Source organism: Trachurus japonicus, chromosome 1 (genome assembly GCF_045865225.1).
Source record: "Trachurus japonicus isolate A0001 chromosome 1, Traja_1.0".
Taxonomy (NCBI): domain Eukaryota; kingdom Metazoa; phylum Chordata; class Actinopteri; order Carangiformes; family Carangidae; genus Trachurus; species Trachurus japonicus.
The window spans coordinates 38,226,195-38,246,453 of record NC_140907.1 but is presented as its reverse complement, the minus strand read 5'-3'; the positions used below and the strand labels follow the sequence as shown (position 1 = coordinate 38,246,453).

The window sequence follows — 20,259 nt, the reverse complement described above, 5'->3', positions numbered from 1 at the left end:
CTCTTCTCTGTCTTTCTTTCTCTCCTATCTTTCTTTCTTTCTCTTCTCTCTCTCTCTGTCTTTCTCTCACTCTCTTCTCTCTCAACAATGTGTCATTGTCACTTCTCAGTCCATCCTTCACTCACTCGTTTAGTTTTATTGTCGTTTATTTATTTAGGCAAGACAAGGCAAGGCATCTTTATTTATATAGCAGTGCATTTCATACCACGGCAACTCAATGTGCTTTACATAAAGACAAAACAGTGAAACTTTTATAAAGTTTTTTTTTAAATAAAATGTATTCCTTCCCTCTCTCTCGGTCCCGTCACAGTGTACCTGACTCACCTGGACTACGCCGACACCGAGCGCATCATGACGGAGAAGCTCCACAACCAGGTGAACGGCACCGAGTGGTCGTGGAGGAACTTGAACATGTTGTGTTGGGCCATCGGCTCCATCAGCGGCGCCATGCACGAGGAGGACGAGAAGAGGTTCCTGGTCACCGTCATCAAGGTCAGCGCGCCGCTACTTTTACTTTATCTGTTTATTTGGTCGGGACAGTGCATATTAATTAATTAAATACACCGGATTCAGCAAATGTGCTAAATTACATCCGTAGTCCTCAAAACAATACAACAAATTAACTTAAGATTTCTATTGTATCCTTGCACACTTTTTATTGCAAGTCCCTCTGTCTTCTATTTTTCTATTGTATCTGTCGTATTTATTGTTTCTGACTGTGATTATTTGCTATTACCTTCCATTAGGACCTAATGTATCCAGTCACGGCAGCTTAGTATTTATTGTATATTCATTGCTCTTTACCTTTGTACTACATTGATGCTGTTTCTATTGTTTCTATGTTGATACTTAATATTTGAATTCCTCACATCCAGACGTGTGGGAAAGTGATTGGTTTGTGTCACACAGCCACTCCTATTTAAGATGGCTTCCTGTGGTGGCGCAAACATTTGCTTGAAAAAGGTCTAGTACCGAAACGTTGCATAATAAATTCAGCAAGTTGGCCATGTGTGCGGGAACTCTTCTTTTTCTAATTTGGACTTGATTGTCGCCCTCCGACGCACCTGCCTGAGAAGTGGATGTGCGAAGATTTTTGCTTTTTCTGAACAAATTAACTTAAAAAGTCCAAAAAGACGGAGGACCATTAGACAGGGTTCCTACGCATGTATGGAAAGTATGAAAAAGTTTGGAATTTGTTTTTATACATTTCCAGGTCTGGAAAAGTATGGAAAATAGAAACTATTGTATGGAAATATATTTATCTTAATACTTATCTGGGTTTGGTCTCATCTGAAGTTATTTGGGTTCATTATTTTGTATGTGCTATTATACCTATAGCTACAATCTCCAGGAAATGACTTGGTTACATAATGGCATACACGTTCAGAAACAAATGATTAATTGCATGCTTTTTTTTATATCATGCACATCTATTTCCTCAAATATCACAAATAATTTGATTTTTTTTAACCGAGAAGTCTGGAAATTAGGGTCTGGAAAAAGTATGGAATCTGGAAATTTCAAATGTGTAAGAACCCTGATTAGATAACAGGAAAAGTACATTTACATAGTTACAGGGTTAGACATGATTCTATATATAATCTATATAGCTGGAATTAACATGATTCATTGAAATATAAAAATATATGTCTATACAGTACAGTTGCGATTGACATGATTCATTTTAAATATAAAAATATAAATCTATACAGTTGTGCTTGACATTATTTGTTCACCACTGATGGTGACGGGAAGAACAAAATAAGTCATCAAAAAACTTTACTGTTTCCCCCGTTATGATCTCCTCTGGCCTCACGATTCAATTCCATTACGATTATATGATGAATTTCGATGCATCACATCCTCAATTTTCATAAAAGTACGAATAACAATCTATGTAATTTTACAGTACAACTCTTTAAAGGCCGTTTTTTTCTCAAATCTCCACTTCAGCAGCACCTACAGACACCAAACCTTCCACTTTGATCCCTTTCTATATTCTGAAGGTTTTTACAGAGGGGATTGTTGATATATCATTCACAGCCTCATTTATACAACATTTTATTACTAAAAACATGGTAAAATCTGGCCTTTTTTTTTAAAGGGCTGGTGACAGTATTTTCTCATTAAGCGCTGTGGGTATCGTTCAGGTATAGTAAAGCGCTATATAAATACAGACAATTTACCATTTACCATTTACAGAGTGATAAAAAGAGATATCCAAACTCCTCCTCTGTAAAAATGTCTGACTCTATGTGTCAAAAAAATAAAACAAGAATTTTGGAAGTAGCTTTATCCATTGTTACGATTTCTGTTCTGGAAATACAGTATATGCAAATTAGCGCATATTTAATTAGATATTGCCTCATTAACATAAAATTGGACAAAACTTGTAATAGAAAAAATATTTGTCTCAATGTAAGTGATGAACTTGGTAAGTTTCATAGTGATATGTGTTAGTAAAATTTTTTACCCTATTCACCTGTAGTGTCTCAATAGTCTTATTATTTTTAGTGCCTCTAGTTTTAACAGCGTTACTGTTACTGACAATAAAATCTGACTTTAATTGACTCGAGAAGTGACGTTGCTAAATGAAGTGAACGTTATATACAAACACTTCTTTTCAGTCCATTATCTAGTTGGAAAAGTCCAACGAGTCCAAGGAATTTGACATATTTGAACATTGGTAACTGGTAACTTTTATAATGTAGTGATTCAGTTGTGAACTCAGTTACTTTTTGGGTAAAGTAACTTGTGTGTGTGTGTGTGTGTGTGTGTGTGTGTGTTTAGGACCTGCTGGGCCTGTGTGAGCAGAAGAGAGGGAAAGACAACAAAGCCATCATCGCCTCCAACATCATGTACATCGTGGGTCAGTATCCGCGCTTCCTCCGAGCTCACTGGAAGTTCCTCAAGACCGTCGTCAACAAGCTGTTTGAGTTCATGCACGGTGAGACACACACACACACACACACACACACACACACAGAAACAACAAAACCCTGCCGACACAACAGGAAAAGATAAAGTGAGGGACTGTAGAACGTCAATATCACATGCATAGTGTTTAGGTGTGAAAAGGGGGCTTTTACTTTGAAGGACATACAATTTATGAGGTCAAATGACCAAGATATCCTGTTTGCCAGTCCCTTTTGCTCATGGACATCTGCCATGTAAACATCACTGTGCGGGGCTCCCGAAGACTGTCTTTTATTCAGAATTTTGGAAAGTTTTCATCAAATAAAAAATTGAAATCACTATCTGGGGAAAGTAAACTTTATTTTTTTAACATTTAATTCAGTTTTGATGTAATAGTATTTTTGTAATATGCTAAAATACATTTGTTGCCATATGGCAACAGTATGCAAATATGGAAAATTCCTGGTGCATTCAACGCAGTGGAGTCCAATTGACTTACATAGCATGAACCCACCCTGAGACTATGTTTACGACCTTTTCTTATATTTTAAAGGTAAAAACATTATATTTTTTCATATTTTGTGATTCAAGGTATTTTGTAACATATTATCTAAATGGACTTCCACTTATATCTTCTAGATAACTGAATGAAATGAAATAAAATGAGTGATTCAATGTACTTCATTGAGACGGGTTCCAGGTTCCAGGTTCTCAGACATTTTAGATAACTGTTGAAATTATACAATGTTTTTATTGTATAAATGTTTGTTTGTTTGTTAGTTTTGGTTGAGTATGAGATGTATTTGTTGAGTTTTACTTTAAATAAAATTAGTTTTTGGTCAAAAATGTTGATTTTATGGGACTTTCCACGATTGCATATTGTTGCCATATGGCAACAATTTACCAACGACCCCCCCTTTACAAAAAAATTAAGATTTTTTTTTAATATTTCTGTTATTTAGACAATTTTAAGTAATAAAAACATGCAAAACATTTTTTACCATGCCTTAGTAATATTTCATGCAATAGAGGGTTAATCACATGGACTGTTAGCTGGTCCCACACTAACCTGTACGTGTTTTGACATCTGAATACGCTGGTGCGATTCTCCTCTCTAAACTACGCAAAAAGCTGCTGATCATCTGTGAGTTCTGTGAGAAATGTTGCACGTGCAACACTCAGCAGTGTGATGGTGCAGCAGTTTCTACCAATTATTGTTTCAGTCTCAGTTTTATTTTTTATTTTTTTAAATGGGAACAGTAGGCTACATATTGATGAACACTGTTGTTGTGTAAATATGTGGGGTTGTAGCCAAGTGGCTAATTTCCATCCCCAGTCCCATTGGCAGGTTGATGTTAGACATAAAAACAATGAAGATAAAAGCACAAGAGGCAGAACTAAGACAATAGAACAATGCATCATGATAACACCTTGACATCTTACACAAATATATATGACATGAACAACATACGTATAAAAAGTATTAAGGGGACCAAGAGATTACAGAACAGTTATGAAGTGCTACAGTGCTAATTAAAGTGCTATTTGCTAAAGTGACAAGTGCAAGATTACATTTATTCTGATTGCACATTGCCCCAATAAAGTGCAGGATTGACTTAAATTGCACTATGCCCATGGCACACGATTGCACATGCAGATGTGTGTCTAATATTGCACTAAGTTTGTATACATAAATGTATTATGTACACACTATTGTATGGAATTGAGATACATAAGTATATGTATATACAATATAAAAAAAATTACAGAGTTGTACCCCATACAATTAACCAATTGGACAAGACATACACTGGATTAAGAGTAGCAGAGAATAACGAGTCAGCTGAACCTATGCAGTTATAGCTACACCCGGGCGATAAAACGATCTCGGTAAGGGATCGCGATAAGTTTTAGATCGGTTTAGATAATCAGCTATGGTCATATTTCTTCGAATCGATATCACATGGCAGTAAAAAACACGTCAGCAGCCGGTCACTCTGCCGTCTGACGCTCTGTCACCTGTCGTGAGCGTGTAGCTACCGTACAGTTTTTTATTTTGTTTTTTATTTCACAAAAATGAAAATTAATGATACGCTGCAGAAGGACCGAGTTCGACGTCAGTTTCACCTTCGAATGTTCTCGTCTTTAGAATAATTTGTGTCCTGTTCTGATAGTGAAGTTTGTTCTGACTTGTCTTGTCTTGTCTTGTTGTCATAGAAACGCACGACGGCGTTCAGGACATGGCGTGCGACACCTTCATCAAGATCGCCCAGAAGTGCCGGCGCCACTTTGTGCAGGTGCAGGTGGGCGAGGTGATGCCCTTCATCGACGAGATCCTCAACAACATCAACACCATCATCTGTGACCTGCAGCCGCAGCAGGTTCGATCCCCGCCGCCGGCCCCTCGCGCTCTGTTTGATCTGACTGTCGAACCCATAGATATATATATATATATATATATATATATATATATATATATATATATATAAACCTCTGGTGCATATTCTGCTATAATGACCAGAACTTACTCAGTTTTTGTCCGATTTCAAAACGGTTTGATTCTTTATGAACGTCTATGCAGTTATGATGCAGCTACTTAAAATCACCGATCATTTTAATCATGTACTTTTTTTTGTAAAAGTAACATTATAGTGACATTATGCAAGTAGTTAAAGGGATAGTAGCATTTTTTTTTAAAGTGGGGTTGCATGATCTACAAATAGCCCCTAAGTACTTTAATTGCAGTAGAAGACTCTCTACACTCCTCCCGTTAGCAACGCCAGCCCATAATAGCCCTGCCCAGAGATTTACAACATACAGTGTTGTGAATGGACCCAAAGAAACGGCCTATTTTTGCAGCCTTTCCACGTAAAACCTCTTTTAGCCTGCAAAAATAGGCCGTTTCTTTGGGTCCATTCACAACAATGCGTTGCTAACGGGAGGAATGCAGAGAGTCTTCTACTGCAATTAAAGTACTTAGGGGCTATTTGTAGATCATACAACCCCACTTAAAAAAAACGCTACTATCCCTTTAAAGTAATAGCTACATACTGATTTATTTTTCACAGAGTTATGAATCGTTTTTTTAGTGCAGATGACTGGATCACCTATCTACTGCACTGTAACTGCAGCCAGAGTCAGAGCAAGTTGCCCGTTCCAATATGGCCGACTGTGAGCTGACTCCTCCCCCTCCTCTCTCTGACTCCTCCCCCTCCTCCTCTCTCTGACTCCGCCCCCTCCCTTCAGGTGCACACCTTCTACGAGGCGGTGGGCTACATGATCGGCGCCCAGACGGACCAGGCGGTGCAGGAGCTGCTCATAGAGAAATACATGCTGCTGCCCAACCAGGTGTGGGACAGCATCATCCAGCAGGCCACCAAGGTACGACCTCACTTCCTGTCTGTGACATCACACTCACCTGACACTGACAGGTGACCTCACTTCCTGTCTGTGACATCACACTCACCTGACACTGACAGTGAGGACGACACAGCTGCAGCTTCTTCTTCCTCTTCTTTCTCCTCTTTCTTCTCCTCCTCTTCATCTTCCTCCTCTCCTTTCTCCTCCTCCTCTTCCTCTTCTTTTCTCCTCCTCCTCTTCTTTTTCCTCCTGTTTCTCCTCTTCTTTTCTCCTCCTCATCTTCTTCCTCTTCTTTCTCCTCCTCTTCATCTTCCTCCTCTCCTTTCTCCTCCTCCTCTTCCTCTTCTTTTCTCCTCTTCCTCTTCTTTTTCCCCCTGTTTCTCCTCTTCTTTTCTCCTCATCATCATCTTACTCCTCTTCTTCCTCTTTCTTCTCCTTTTCTTTTCTCCTCCTCCTCTTCTTTTTTCCTCCTCTTTCTCCTCCTCCTCCTCTTCTTCCCCCTCCTCTTTCTTCTCCTCATCTTCCTCCTCTTCTTTCTCCTCTTCCTCCTCCTTTTCTTTTCTCCTCCTCCTCTTCTTTCTCCTCCTTTTTCTCCTCCTCCTCCTTTTCTTTTCTCCTCCTCTCCTCCTCCTCCTTTTCTTTTCTCCTCCTCTTCTTCCCCCTCCTCTTTCTCCTCCTCCTCTTCCTCCTCTTCTTTTTCCTCCTGTTTCTCCTCCTCCTCCTCCTCTTCTTTCTCCTCCTACTCTTCCTCCTCCTTTTCTTTTCTCCTCTTCCTCCTCTTTCTCCTCATTTTCTTTTATCCTCCTCCTCTTCCTCCTCCTGTTTCTCCTCCTTCTCCTCTTCTTTTCTTCTTTCTCCCCCTCCTCATCTTCCTCCTCCTTTTCTTTTCTCCTCCTCCTCCTCTTCTTCCTCCTCTTTCTTCTCCTTTTCTTTTCTCCTCCTCCTCTTCTTCCCCCTCCTCTTTCTTCTCCTCCTCCTCTTCTTCCCCCTCCTCTTTCTTCTCCTCCTCCTCTTCTTTCTCCTCCTTTTTCTCCTCCTCCTCCTCCTCCTCTTCCTCCTCCTCTTCCTCCCACAGCAGCTTCCTGTCAGGTGTCACCACTCTCTCTGCTCTGACTGACTCTGACTCTCTCTGTCTGTGTGTGTGTGTGTGTCCCTGTGTGTCGTCCTGTGTGTGTGTGTGTGTGTGTGTGTGTGTGTGTGTGTGTGTGTGTGTGTGTGTGTGTGTCGTCCTCTGTGTGTCCCCCCCTCGTAGAACGTGGACATCCTGAAGGACGCGGAGACGGTGCGCCAGCTGGGCTCCATCCTGAAGACCAACGTGCGAGCGTGTAAGGCCGTGGGTCATCCCTTCGTGGTGCAGCTGGGACGCATCTACCTGGACATGCTGAACGTCTACAAGTGTCTGAGCGAGAACATCTCCTCCGCCGTGCAGACCAACGGTCAGTCTCTCTCTCTGTGTGTCTGTGTCTGTTGATTAGGGTTGTTCGGTATACCGGTACTAGATTGGTACTGGGGTACTGAGGCGCTTAAAACAGGGTTCTTCTTCTTAAAAAGTCTTAAAAGGCATTGAATTCATTCATCTAAAAACAAGGCCTTAATTGGCATTAAAATGTCTTAAATCAATTTTTCAAAGGTCTTAAAAATGTTAACACATGGTAAGTGGTATTTTATGGTTGTAATTAGTCTCAAATCTCAAAATAATTGGTAACATTCCGACATAGAGAAGTTAGTGGCGGCCGTCAACGCTAAATTTCTCACCGTCACCAGCTCCCGAGTCAGTGTTTTGTTTTTTTTCCGGACTTTTTATGCATTTATTTTGAAAGGACAGCTGGAAAGAGACACAATCCAATGTTCATGTAGCAGTCACTTTACCTTGGAAGTGGGTAAAATGTAATTGATGTGGTGTTTTTTTTCTGCATTTGTGTTTATTGTGAAGTCGGTCTTAAATTTCATTTCAAGTGGCTTTAAAAAAGTCTTAAAAAGTCTTAAATTTAACTTGGCTTAAGCTGTAGGAACCCTGCAGTATCTCTCTCTGTGTCTGTCCGTGTCTGTGTTTCATGATCACTTGTTTTCACCATTAATCACAGTATAAAACGTCACAATGAATTAATCGTAAAGGTTTCTAAACGCATCACTTTCCAGAACAGATAACGACGGAACCATTTATGCAGATCAGCGCAACTCGCACAGAAACAAAAACAAAGTTACACAACAACTGCAACAACTTAGACATATATAAAAAACAGACAGTTTTCTACATTAATGTTTCAATCTACATTTTGTAATAAACAAATTGTAAGTATAATCTGATATGACCAAGACACCTAAAAACAAAAACACGGCCGTTTTCATCAATTTACAAGCAAGTGGGCAACACACACACATTGGAGTGAATGAGTTTTCTGGGCGCTTTTGCAATACCCATATCCTGCCACTAGGGGCAATGAATTAATCGTAAAGGTTCCTAAACGCGTCACTTTCCAGAAAAGATAACGACGGAACCATTTATGCAGATCAGCGCAACTCGCACGGAAACAAAAACAAAGTTACACAACAACTGCAACAACTTAAACATATATAAAATTAGTCCTGTATTAATAGGAACTTAAAGGAGAATTCCGGTCATTTTTGACCCCTAAATCGTTGTCCTGATGGAGCAAAAAACGCGACTAAAATTGATGCGGGCAAACCGGAGTTACACCATGGCTAGACGGCGCTAGGGACTTAAAGTCAGGTAACTAGTGAATTATACAGTTAGGGTAAATATGCGACTGCAAAATAAAAAATATAAATATGTATAAAATGAATAAATATATTCTGGTATGGAGCGGCAAATGGCGAATAATATAAATGAAAGAAGACCAAGTTGTGGTTGTGACTTTTGGTATAGACGGTTATCACTGTCCATAATGAAAATAATAAAGTTCTGGTTTGTTCCTGAACTCTGCAGAAGAGTTAACCTGAAACAAAATCCAGATAAAGTAGAAAAATGTTGGATGAACCACAGTAGAAATGATGATGAATCTGTGTGTAGTTTAACTCCCTGTGGTGGTGGTGGTTGTTGTTGTTGTTGTTGTTGTTGTTGTTGTTGTTGTTGTTGTTGTTGACCTGTGGCGGTGTGTGTGGTCTCCTCAGGTGAGATGGTGACCAAGCAGCCGCTGATCCGCAGCATGAGGACGGTGAAGAGAGAGACGCTGAAGCTGATCTCAGGCTGGGTCAGCCGCTCCAACGACCCCCAGATGGTCAGTCAGCTGCTGTTGTGTTGATTATATCATATCATATCATATTTACAGCTCTGTTTGTACTCAGTTTTATTTCTGCTCCACCGTCGCTATTCAACTGTGTCACCACCTGGTTCCTCCTTTAAAAACAGAACCCAGAGCTCAAGACCAACTCTTTATTCACTAGGAACACCGTGGCCCCCCCAACTTAAACTTTTAGGAGCAACAGCAGAACATTTAGGGGCGTAATTCAACTTAAGAAGACACCTGTGATGACAGATACCAAATTCTTTGAGTCGCTGCTTCTACGTTTCACATGTGTTAAAAAAGGGGGGGAAAAAACCCGGCAAATTTCCTGGTTAGATGAAAAATTTACTTTTCACTGTCTCAACATTTAGGGGCGGTCTGGAGCCCTGAAACCTTCCTAAATGTTTCTAATGAATCAAAAAAGCTTAAAGTAGAAGCAAGGTTTAATGTTCTGACCCGACTGCAGCCTGAACAGGAACCACAGAGATCAGGATCTACCTGTTCATTTATTATTATAAATACAGTAAACAACGTCTCAATGTGTTTTATTCTAACTGTAAAAAACAATGGGAAATAACTTTTCATCACTATTTTGCATTTGAACAGAATTAAAACTCACACTTGTAAAACATTGAAGCTTCAAGTCGTTCAGGATTCAGACTTTAGTGTTTTTTCTGCTTCAAAACAAAGAGAAAAAAAGCAAAAAGTGAAATTATTTATTATTTTAGAAAGTTCATAAACCTTGTCGTGCCTACGGTTCGATGACAGAAGTTTAATTCCTAAACCTGTAACATGAGGATTTGATCAGTTTAAACTAACTTGTCGTCGTCGTGTGTGTGTCCAGGTGGGGGAGAACTTCGTGCCCCCGCTGCTGGAGGCCGTGCTCATCGACTACCAGAGGAACGTCCCCGCCGCCCGCGAGCCCGAGGTCCTCAGCACCATGGCGACCATCGTCAACAAGCTGGGGGTCCACATCACCGGGGAGATCCCCAAGATCTTCGACGCCGTCTTCGAGTGCACGTTGAACATGATCAACAAGGTGAGAGGAGCTGCTCTCTGCTGGGCCGGTCAGTTAGCGTGCTACGTCGAGTCTGACGGCTCTCCTGTGCTACCAAGGAGGCTACGTCACCATGGTAACTGATGCTTAGCACATCACCTGGGCCCAGTTGTTCAAAAGGTGTAATCTGGATAACAATTATCCGGATTTTGAAATCCCCTTTTTTGCTATCCAGGATCACGTAATCTGTTTTACTTTTATCCCAGTTGTTCAAAGCAAAGTTGGATTGGATCAGTCTGATCCAAATCCAAATTTTCAAGATTACCAAATCCGGATAATGAGTGCTCTAGATGGGACTGTGCATCACACTGAAGGCTGATTGGTCTGTTAACAACAGGTAGAACAGCAGCATGAGGTCCCTCAAAGTGTGTTTATTTGAAAACAGAGTGTATGTATTGTTTTCTGTGCTCTTTGTTGTTTCTTCAATGTCTTTTAAACAGCCAGACTTCATCTGGTTGGACTGTTAAAATAAATTGAAAAAAGCAAATATACAGTTCATTAGTGAAATTGTGAATATTTCCCCATGTGTTTCAAATTCAAACTTCAAATTTCAAAATTCAAACTTCAAATTTTAAAATTCAAACTTCAAATTTCATTAAATTCAGTTTGGGGAAAAGTTTTTCAGTTGTAGAATATTCAAAAGTTAAAGCTGCCCTGTGGAGCTTTGCTCATTACGAGCCATCAGCCGTGTTTTTTTTCGAGTAGGCTACTGCAACAGTCAGCCTGCGCCGTTCGATGACGTTGAACCCCCCCTTCCCTCCCTCCCTCCCCGAACGGTAAGTGCAGGTAACCAGGCAACCAGGTGACTGGCGAAGTAGGAAGAGAAAAAAAAGTTGTGGTCATTCAGCTTTGGCATTTATTTAGGGGTGTGACCTTATACATGTGTAAACGTTTACACGGAATGAAACTGTAAACGTTTAGTAAAAAAAAAAAAAAAATCCCTAAACGATATCTAGGCCTACACGCAATTTATTTTCATATTTTTATACATAGGCCTACATTTTGGGGGGGGGGCTGGGTGAAAAGTAGTCCCGCACACTGTCTTAATTTAGAGAAAACTATGATTTAATAAAAATGATGCTGTGACGCGCTTCCCTCCTCCAAAATGTGTGTAAGTGCGTTTTTTCTTTCCTTTTTTCTTGTCTTTTTTTTTGTTGCGAGCGAGTGTGATGGCGCCGCCACGCCAGGTCAAACATTGCTTTTCTGGTTGCCAAAAAATATTCTAAGCAAATATAGCCTCCCTAAACACAAACAAATAACCTTAAACGGATTGAAAGAGGTGTCTCGGGACATTAAAGACGGCCGAGGACTGACGAGACGCCTCTGTATTGCTCCTGCCCGGTCTGTCCTCCTCTCATCCGCACTTCAGCACCTGTCCTGGGCTGCACCCATCGGCTCGGCTCATTCCTCGTTTTAAATGACTTTACTCCTTTTAAAAGTAGCGTAAACAATTTACTGTTCTGATCACTCATACGCGTGTATAGTTAGGCTATACGTTGCATTATTATTAGTTATAGCTACTTCAAAAGTAAAGGACGGTGGAGCGAGCCAAGCTGTAGCAGGACAGGTGCTGAAGTGTGGGAGAGGAGGGAGAGACTGGGCTCCGCGGGGCTCTGGCAACTAGCGGCGGATCAGAGAGGGTGGAGGACCGACATGACAGGGGGTCTTGGTCTCCTGGTACCTGTGCGGTCCAGGACCGCGGAGGTCAGCGAGAGGGGGGGTACGGTGGTCGACTCTGAACGCGCTCACCGGGCGGATCTCTCCAGTTACGGTGCGGTGCGTGTCGGGGGGGAGGGGGGCGGGACGAATCCGCCGTCGGGTCTCCTCCGCTCCGGTGGCTGCAGTGTCAGTGCTTCCACCGGCTGCATATCAGACTAGACAAAAATAAGATAACATGTTCTTCTTCTCTTCTGTTTACCAGCGCTCTAAACTCTACGTCAAATCCGAACGTGTTGTTGCATACGTAATTCCCTGTGCGACAGCGCGGGAAAGTCGCTCCTCAGAGGCAATTGCGCTCCTGGGTAAACCAGGGACTGTTGTGTGGTGGAGATGCGTTCAATGATCATCCTAATAAGTCGTTTGGCAGTGGCTGCAATGTAACGGACATTGTTTTATATGTATAAACTCCACAGGCCAGCTTTAACATTATTTACTAATCACTGTTGTACAGTGTTCTACACTGTTCTACTTTATGAATATTGTTTATTTGACCAGTTTGAATTTAATTTAAATCACATTTTGTTCCTGTAATCCCCCCCTGAATCCACCAAACTGCTGGGATCAGAATAATCCTGATTTTTTGGATCAAAGTTATCCCGATCCTACTGAAAAGTTTTGAACAACACAAAACGATTACGTGATCTAATCCGATCTCAGAATCCGTTTTTGGTTTTGAACAACCCATTTTCAAGATTTGATCCGATCCATTATCCAAAATCCGATTGGATTACCTTTGAACAACTGGGCCCTGGCCCCGACCAGGTTGTGTTCAGAGTTTCAACCTAAAATCGGCTATAAAAGCGCCGCTGTTTCACTATTTGAGGTGAATAGGGTAAAAAATAAACTAACAGATATCACCATGAAACTTCCCAATTTCATCACTTACATTAAGGCAATTATTTTTTGTATTACAAGTTTTGTCAAATTTTATGTTTAAATATGTAAATGAAGCCATATCTAATTCAATATGCGCTGATTTACCTACATTTCCAGAACAGAAATCTGAACACTGTAAAACAACTGTAAAAGTCCATAAATTGTTATTGGCAATCGTACTTTTAATAGGGTAAGAATATAAACTATCAGATGTCACCATGAAACTTCCCAAGTTCATCACTCACATTAAGACAAATATTTTTTGTATTACAAGTTTTGTCAAATGTTATGTTTAAATATGTAAATGAGGCAATATCTAATGAAATATGCGTACTAATTTGCATACATTTCCAGAACAGAAATCTGAACAATGGATAAAGCTACTTTCAAAATTCTTGTTTTATTTTGTTGACATATTAGAGTCAGAAGTTTCTACAGAGGAAGACTTTGTATATCTCTTTTTATCACTCTGTAAATGAGAAATTACTGTCACCAGCCCTTTAAAAAAGTCAGATTTTACCATGTTTTTAGTAATAAAATATTGTATAAATGAGGCTGTGAATGATATATCAAGAATCCCCTCTGTCAAAACCTTCAGCATATAGAAAGGGATCAAAGTGGAAGGTTTGGTGTCTGTAAGTGCTGCTGAAGTGGAGATTTCTAGCTCAGAGTCTGAGGAAAAAAACGGCCTTTTAAAGGTTTATACTGTAAAATTCCATAGATTGTTAATGTAAATCCCACTTTTACGATTTGCTGCTGATACAAAGGAAATTACCATTTTTGGAGCCTGAATCAATGAAGTAAAGTAAAAACTTTTTGTGTGTTTTTGTGTCCTCAGGACTTTGAGGAGTTCCCTGAACACAGGACTCACTTCTTCTACCTGCTCCAAGCCGCCACCTCCCAGTGCTTCCCGGCGTTCCTGTCCATCGCTCCGGCTCAGTTCAAACTCATCCTGGACTCCATCATCTGGGCCTTTAAACACACCATGAGGAACGTGGCCGACACAGGTCAGCACACACACATGTTACACTGGCCCTTTATTCACAATCATTGCTCAAGAGAAACATGGTTGATTGATAGATATATTTAAGCAATATATCACTCCAGTCCGTGGTATAATGAGCATATACCACGGACTGTCGTGATATATTGCTTTTATAAAACGGTTACCAATAATGACAATATGAAAGAGGGATACGCATCAATTTCATGTAGTTTTATTTAACCAGAAATACATATTATCCAATAAAATAGCCTCACTGTGAAAAAACTAGTCCCACCTCTCCAGACGTTAGCTCTGCATCTGGTCTTTTCCTCTGTCACTGCTCAGTCCCCTCTAGTTTAGTTTAGTTTATTAGTTTATTAAGGGACAATGTGCAATTACATTAATCATTTAAAGGAAAAAATGAAAAGATGGTTGCACCAGATTTAGCTCCCAGCTAATTTCCATCTGTAGTCCCTACACATAACATAAAAGTAATAAAATACACAGAATACAAGCTATTATACAAAGATGAGGCATAAACAGACACAGATTGACAATGGACAACATTTAGACAACAACATGTATGAGGTAGGCAAAGTGCAAAGTGCTTATAGCAGCGATGTTGACCGTCATACTCTATGTGTGGTGGACAAAGTGCAAAGTGCTCATAGCAGCATTATTATTCACAGTATTGATAGTAATAAATAAAGTGGTAATAAGTAAAACATGAAAGAGGCAACAGTGGCAGATGTAATACCAACAATGGTAGTTCTCGGTTACAAAAAATAAAAAGTTACCAACTATGGTAATGTGACAGGTATATCTATGGATATCAGAAGAAAACAGAGACAAAAAGTGCTAACGAAGAAGAGAAACAGCCCAATGAGTCGGGCAGAGACCATTACATTACATTACATTACCATTGTTAACCCTCTGGAGGTGAAAGTTCACCTTAAACATGTCAATTACACTACTTTACTACATTTTTTAACATCGTAAAATCATCAACTGTCTCTTGCTAGGGACTGCAACAGTCCGTTGTCATGGATACATGACAACAACTTCCATTCATACCAGTCATACGTGCCTGAGGCGGAGTGATAGCCTACGCCAGTGGCGTAGGCAGAATTTTAATTTTGGGTGGGCCAGTACAAAATCGGATGGGCCATCTTTTCTCAGGACAGTGCATTTCATCTAGCGCACATCACTGTCAACCATTTTATTGCACAAGTTTTTTCTTTTTTCTTTTTTTTTGTAACTAGCTCTTGACCAACACTAATATTTGATACATACAGATGAAATGATCTTTCCTGCCACTATGATGATAAACTGTATTTAACTGTACCTATAAACAATAAAACTCAGTAACCAATCACACAGGCAGCTCCATGTTGTCTCTGTGTGGTGTTCAGGGACAGGTCAGGACAGTCTGAGGACAGAGCTCTGAGGTTGAAGTCATATAAAAACGAAATGCACCTGTGACTATAAAGGTCTGTAGCTGCGTCTTGACCACATGTCAGCTGATCAGCTGTAGTAGAGGAAACGCCGCTCCACCGCGAGGAGCGCTTTTTTCCTTTTTTTTTTTTTTTTAAATTAAGCTCGGGTAAACCAGCGCAGATCCGCTGTATGTATCAAAGCGTCACCATGCTGAAGCAGCGGGTCTGTTTGAGCTGCGTTCATGAAGTTAGAGGCTGCTTTCAAACTCTTCAGGCAGTGATCAGTTATCAGTGTCTGCAGCTTTTTGACTCGTTATAGCCTACTCACTGGTCTAGGTGTTTTAGCGACCGTGCTACATGGCTGAGTCCAGTAGCTATTATACAACAGGTAACATTGTCTCTTTTCACCTCCTCTCTCCCTTGTGTGCTCAGTGCGCTGCACCAACGTTTTAAACAGAGATCCACATCTGTCGGCTTTGTTTGTTTATATATCACAGAACAACTCCCATTGAAAACGATCGATTAACTGCAGTTAATTTAATTTAATCAATTACATTTTTCTTCTTATGAAACGTGGACGGGCGGGCCAGTGATTCGTGTGGGCGGCACTGGCCCGGCCAGGCCCACTCCTGCCTACGCGCCTGGCCTACGCTGTGATAAGGCTTTAGAATAGTAGCCGTGGTATATGCTCATTATACCACGGCTAACAACCAATCAGATCGCCGGAGTTCACCTTTCGTTTTATAATGATAGATATATATATTGATAGATATATTGATTTATATATTGATTGGTTAATTGGTTGATTGGTTGCAGGTCTGCAGATCCTGTACACGCTGCTGCAGAACGTGTCGGCGGAGGAAGCAGCAGCTCAGAGTTTCTACCAGACCTACTTCTGTGACGTGCTGCAGCACATCTTCTCCGTGGTGACGGACACGTCGCACACCGCCGGTACGGTGACATCATCCCCACTCAGAAACGACCGCCACGACCACAGCGTCCTGCGGTGGGACTCGAACTGACGATCTCTCTCCCTGTGTGTGTGTTTCTGTGTGTGTGTGTGTAGGCCTGACGATGCACGCCACCATCCTGGCCTACATGTTCAACCTGGTGGAGGAGGGCAAGGTGAGCGTCGCCCTGAGCAACGCCAGCGCCGCCAACAACCAGGCTCACATCCAGGAATACATCGCCAACCTGCTGAAGACCGCCTTCCCACACCTGCAGGAGTGAGTCCACGATTATGGGATAGAAATTAATAGTTATGAGATTTAAAGTTTAGATAATGACATTAAAAGTCATAATAATTAGTTAGATGGGCAAAATAATGAGACAAAAAAGTTGTAATAATGAGATTAAAATAATAATAATGAGATATAAAGTTTCAATGAGATATAAAGTTTAGATAGGGAGATATAAAGTTTCAATAATGAGATATAAAGATATAATAATGAGCTATAAAGTCATAATAATGAGATATACTGTATAGTTATAATAATGAGATATAAAGTTTCAATAATGAGATATAAAGTTTCGATAATGAGATATAAACTTTCAAGAATGAGATATAAAGTTATGATAATGAGATATAAAGTTATGATAATGAGATATAAAGTTTAGATAATGACATGAGTTACATGGGTAAAATAATGAGATTAAAATTAATAATAATGAGATATAAAGTTTCAATAATGAGATAGAAAGTTTAGATAATGAGATTAAAATGATAATAATGAGATAGAAAGTTTAGATAATGACATGAGTTACATGGGTAAAATAATGAGATAGAAAGTTTAGATAATGAGATAGAAAGTTTAAATAATGAGATAGAAAGTTATAGTAATGAGATTAAAATAATAATAATGAGATATAAAGTCATAATAAGATATAAAGTTATAATAATGAGATGTAAAGTTATGAACTTATATATATTTATGGGTAAAATAATGAGATTAAAATTAATATTAATGAGATATAAAGTTACAATAATAAGATATGTGGGTAAAATAATGAGGTTGAAAGTTAAAATTATGATAAAAAGTCAAAAGTTTTAGATAAAAAAGTCACTATAAGATGAAACAAAAGTCAGACTTTGACTCTCCATCCCATAATTCTTACTTAACCTTGGTGATGTTCCTGTCCCTGTCAGACTCAGGCCTCCAGAATAAATCCACTGCTGCTGTTCACCAGCTGTCACACAGCATCGTGGGAAATGTAGTCATGTAGAAGTGGAGTGTTGCTGTTGTGTATATGTCCAGACTCTGTACTGACTCTGTGTGTGTGTGTGTGTGTGTGTGTGTGTGCAGCGCCCAGGTGAAGGTGTTTGTCACGGGGCTGTTCAGTCTGAACCAGGACATCCCAGCCTTCAAAGAACACCTGAGGGACTTCCTGGTGCAGATCAAGGTGAGAGACACGCACACACAGAAATAGTAATGTTTCTTCAATCATTTCAGATTTGTCTAAACGGTGATAGGGCGTGAAAAATATGATATATACAGTATAGCTATCATGGGTAATTTTCATCTTCCACTTAGTTTTAAGCCCACATCGGACCTCACTACATTTTGAGGGTTGATTTTAAGGGCAAAATCGCACTCCTCCTTTGCTCCCTACAGTAATGGGACACACTACCCCTACACGAGAACACGCAAAATATAGGGTTAGGGCAAATATTTAGGGCTAGGGGAGGTATTGGGACTAGTGATGTGCAGATCGATACTGAAATATCGATATTTCCGATACCAGGTCTGTATATGCTCTAGAATAGATACTCAAATGAAAATATCGATACTTTTGATACTTCAGTCATTTGAGGTTATTATGCATATCATTAACATGGAAAGTAACTTAACTATTCAGATCTTGTGTAGGCTAGGAACTACTTTTTCTTCCACCTGAGTAAGTGCGTAACACGTAAGCTGCTCACAAAGTCAGTCTGTGTGGAGTCGATGGCGGAGCGGAAAGGAGTCAGGTGTGGAGCTGTTTCAGTGCCACAAACAGTGAAGATGAAGTCTGGAATATCTGTGGGAAAATTATGAATAATATTATGAATGCATGAATTAAAAAAAATATATGTTTGTTTATCATTTTCTTATTTAATTCATGGTTTTATTATTTTACTTATGTTCTTTTTTTTTAGTGGTTGAAACACTATTTTCGGCTATATTCTAAACGAGGCCACTACCTCAATATACTTCAGAGTTTAAAATATATACGTTACTCTGAAGTCTTGCATCTTTAGGAAGCTATGACTTGAAATACAGTACTTTTTATTTTATTTTATTAGATTTACCAGGCACATTAGGTGCATTTGCACAAAGTATCGGTATCGGATCGCCTGAATTTTACTCAGTATCGGAAATTTGTGGTATCGAACATCACTAATTGGGACGGGGCCTTAGACTTGGATTGCAGATTGGGTGGCAAAAAACACCCTCCTTTCTAGAGTCAGCTCCTCTGACTGGGGCCTCAGGTGAGTTTAGGGGTGCAGGCGATATGGCAAAAATATCATATCATGATTTTTTTAAAATGAAGTCACGATTTTGATTTCATCACGATCTTAAATCAAAAAAAGAAAAACAGACAATTTAGGCCAAAGAACCTTTCTGAACAGATTTTAATCTAAATAGTTGCAGTTTTGCCAACGTGTGCAAACAACGTAAACATAAACAACACTCTGATAAAGTGCACTCTTGCAACATAAAAGGTAGCTTTCAATAAGTAAAATATTAATGAAGACATTACTGTTTGTTTTATTCAACACGGTCATTTTAACAGGATTTTAAGTATCAAAACACTAAATAGCTGATTGAAAAGGGCCAAATAAAGACACAAACTAAAGTAACTGTTGTTTTCTCTTTTAGTAAACTTTGTAATTGTCCTTTGTTTGCACTTTGCAGCATAGAACTGCAGTTTATAGAATGAGCCCCAGACGATCCTACGATCTCTGCACTTTGGCAGATCGTCTACACGCTCTAATCCTTCACCATCTAATATCGCCGTATCGCCCAGCCCTAGGTGAGTTTAACCTGCTGCTAAAACTTGTAAACTGACTCCTCCTCTCCCTCCTCTCCCTCCTCTTCCTCCTCCTGCAGGAGTTTGCGGGCGAGGACACGACGGACTTGTTCCTGGAGGAGCGGGAGGCGTCGCTGCGTCAGGCGCACGAGGAGAAACACAAGCTGCAGCTGTCGGTGCCGGGGATCCTCAACCCCCACGAGCTGCCGGAGGAGATGTGTGACTGAGGGGGGGGGAAGAGAGGGAGGAGGAGGAGAAGAGGAGGAGGAGAGGAGGAGAGGACACTTCCTGTTGATCAAATGGTTTCTTTTCAAGTGTGTGTGTGTGTGTGTGTGTTGGACAGAAGAACGGAACGAGGGGCCACAGACAGACTCGACCCCAGCACTCGGTTGTACGTCGACCAAATCAATGTCAATATGTAAATGAGACCCTCACCCCCCCCTCCCTCCTTTCCCTCCCCCGTTGTCTCACCCCGCCCGGCGTGACTTTATTATTATTATTATTATTATTATTATTATTTTGTTTTTTTGATTTTTTCCTACCAACTCATTTTATATAAAACGTGTTCTGTTGCCATCTTTTGTTAACTCTTTGCTGATCGGAGCTTCATGTTTCAGGCCGTGTTGCATGAAGTTTGAAAGAATTAAAGGGATA

At 40.2% G+C, this 20,259-nt stretch overlaps 1 protein-coding gene across 3 annotated transcripts in view; it reads left to right on the top strand.

Moving 5' to 3' along the window:
* Positions 1–20,259, top strand: part of xpo1a (exportin 1 (CRM1 homolog, yeast) a) — a 43,570-nt gene extending 23,311 nt beyond the window's left edge. For 2 of the 3 annotated variants that reach the window (XM_085787358.1, XM_085787367.1), the window contains exons 14-25: positions 311–492; positions 2,791–2,947; positions 5,134–5,297; positions 6,163–6,297; positions 7,529–7,712; positions 9,409–9,515; positions 10,366–10,560; positions 14,012–14,180; positions 16,411–16,545; positions 16,661–16,820; positions 17,898–17,994; positions 19,686–19,894. In XM_085787358.1, coding sequence (XP_085643484.1) covers positions 311–492; positions 2,791–2,947; positions 5,134–5,297; positions 6,163–6,297; positions 7,529–7,712; positions 9,409–9,515; positions 10,366–10,560; positions 14,012–14,180; positions 16,411–16,545; positions 16,661–16,820; positions 17,898–17,994; positions 19,686–19,832 — 1,832 coding nt within the window. In that variant the 3' untranslated portion in view covers positions 19,833–19,894. Of the gene's footprint in view, positions 1–310; positions 493–2,790; positions 2,948–5,133; positions 5,298–6,162; positions 6,298–7,528; positions 7,713–9,408; positions 9,516–10,365; positions 10,561–14,011; positions 14,181–16,410; positions 16,546–16,660; positions 16,821–17,897; positions 17,995–19,685 lie in introns of all 3 variants that reach the window. The other variant, XM_085787376.1, reaches the window with a different exon arrangement.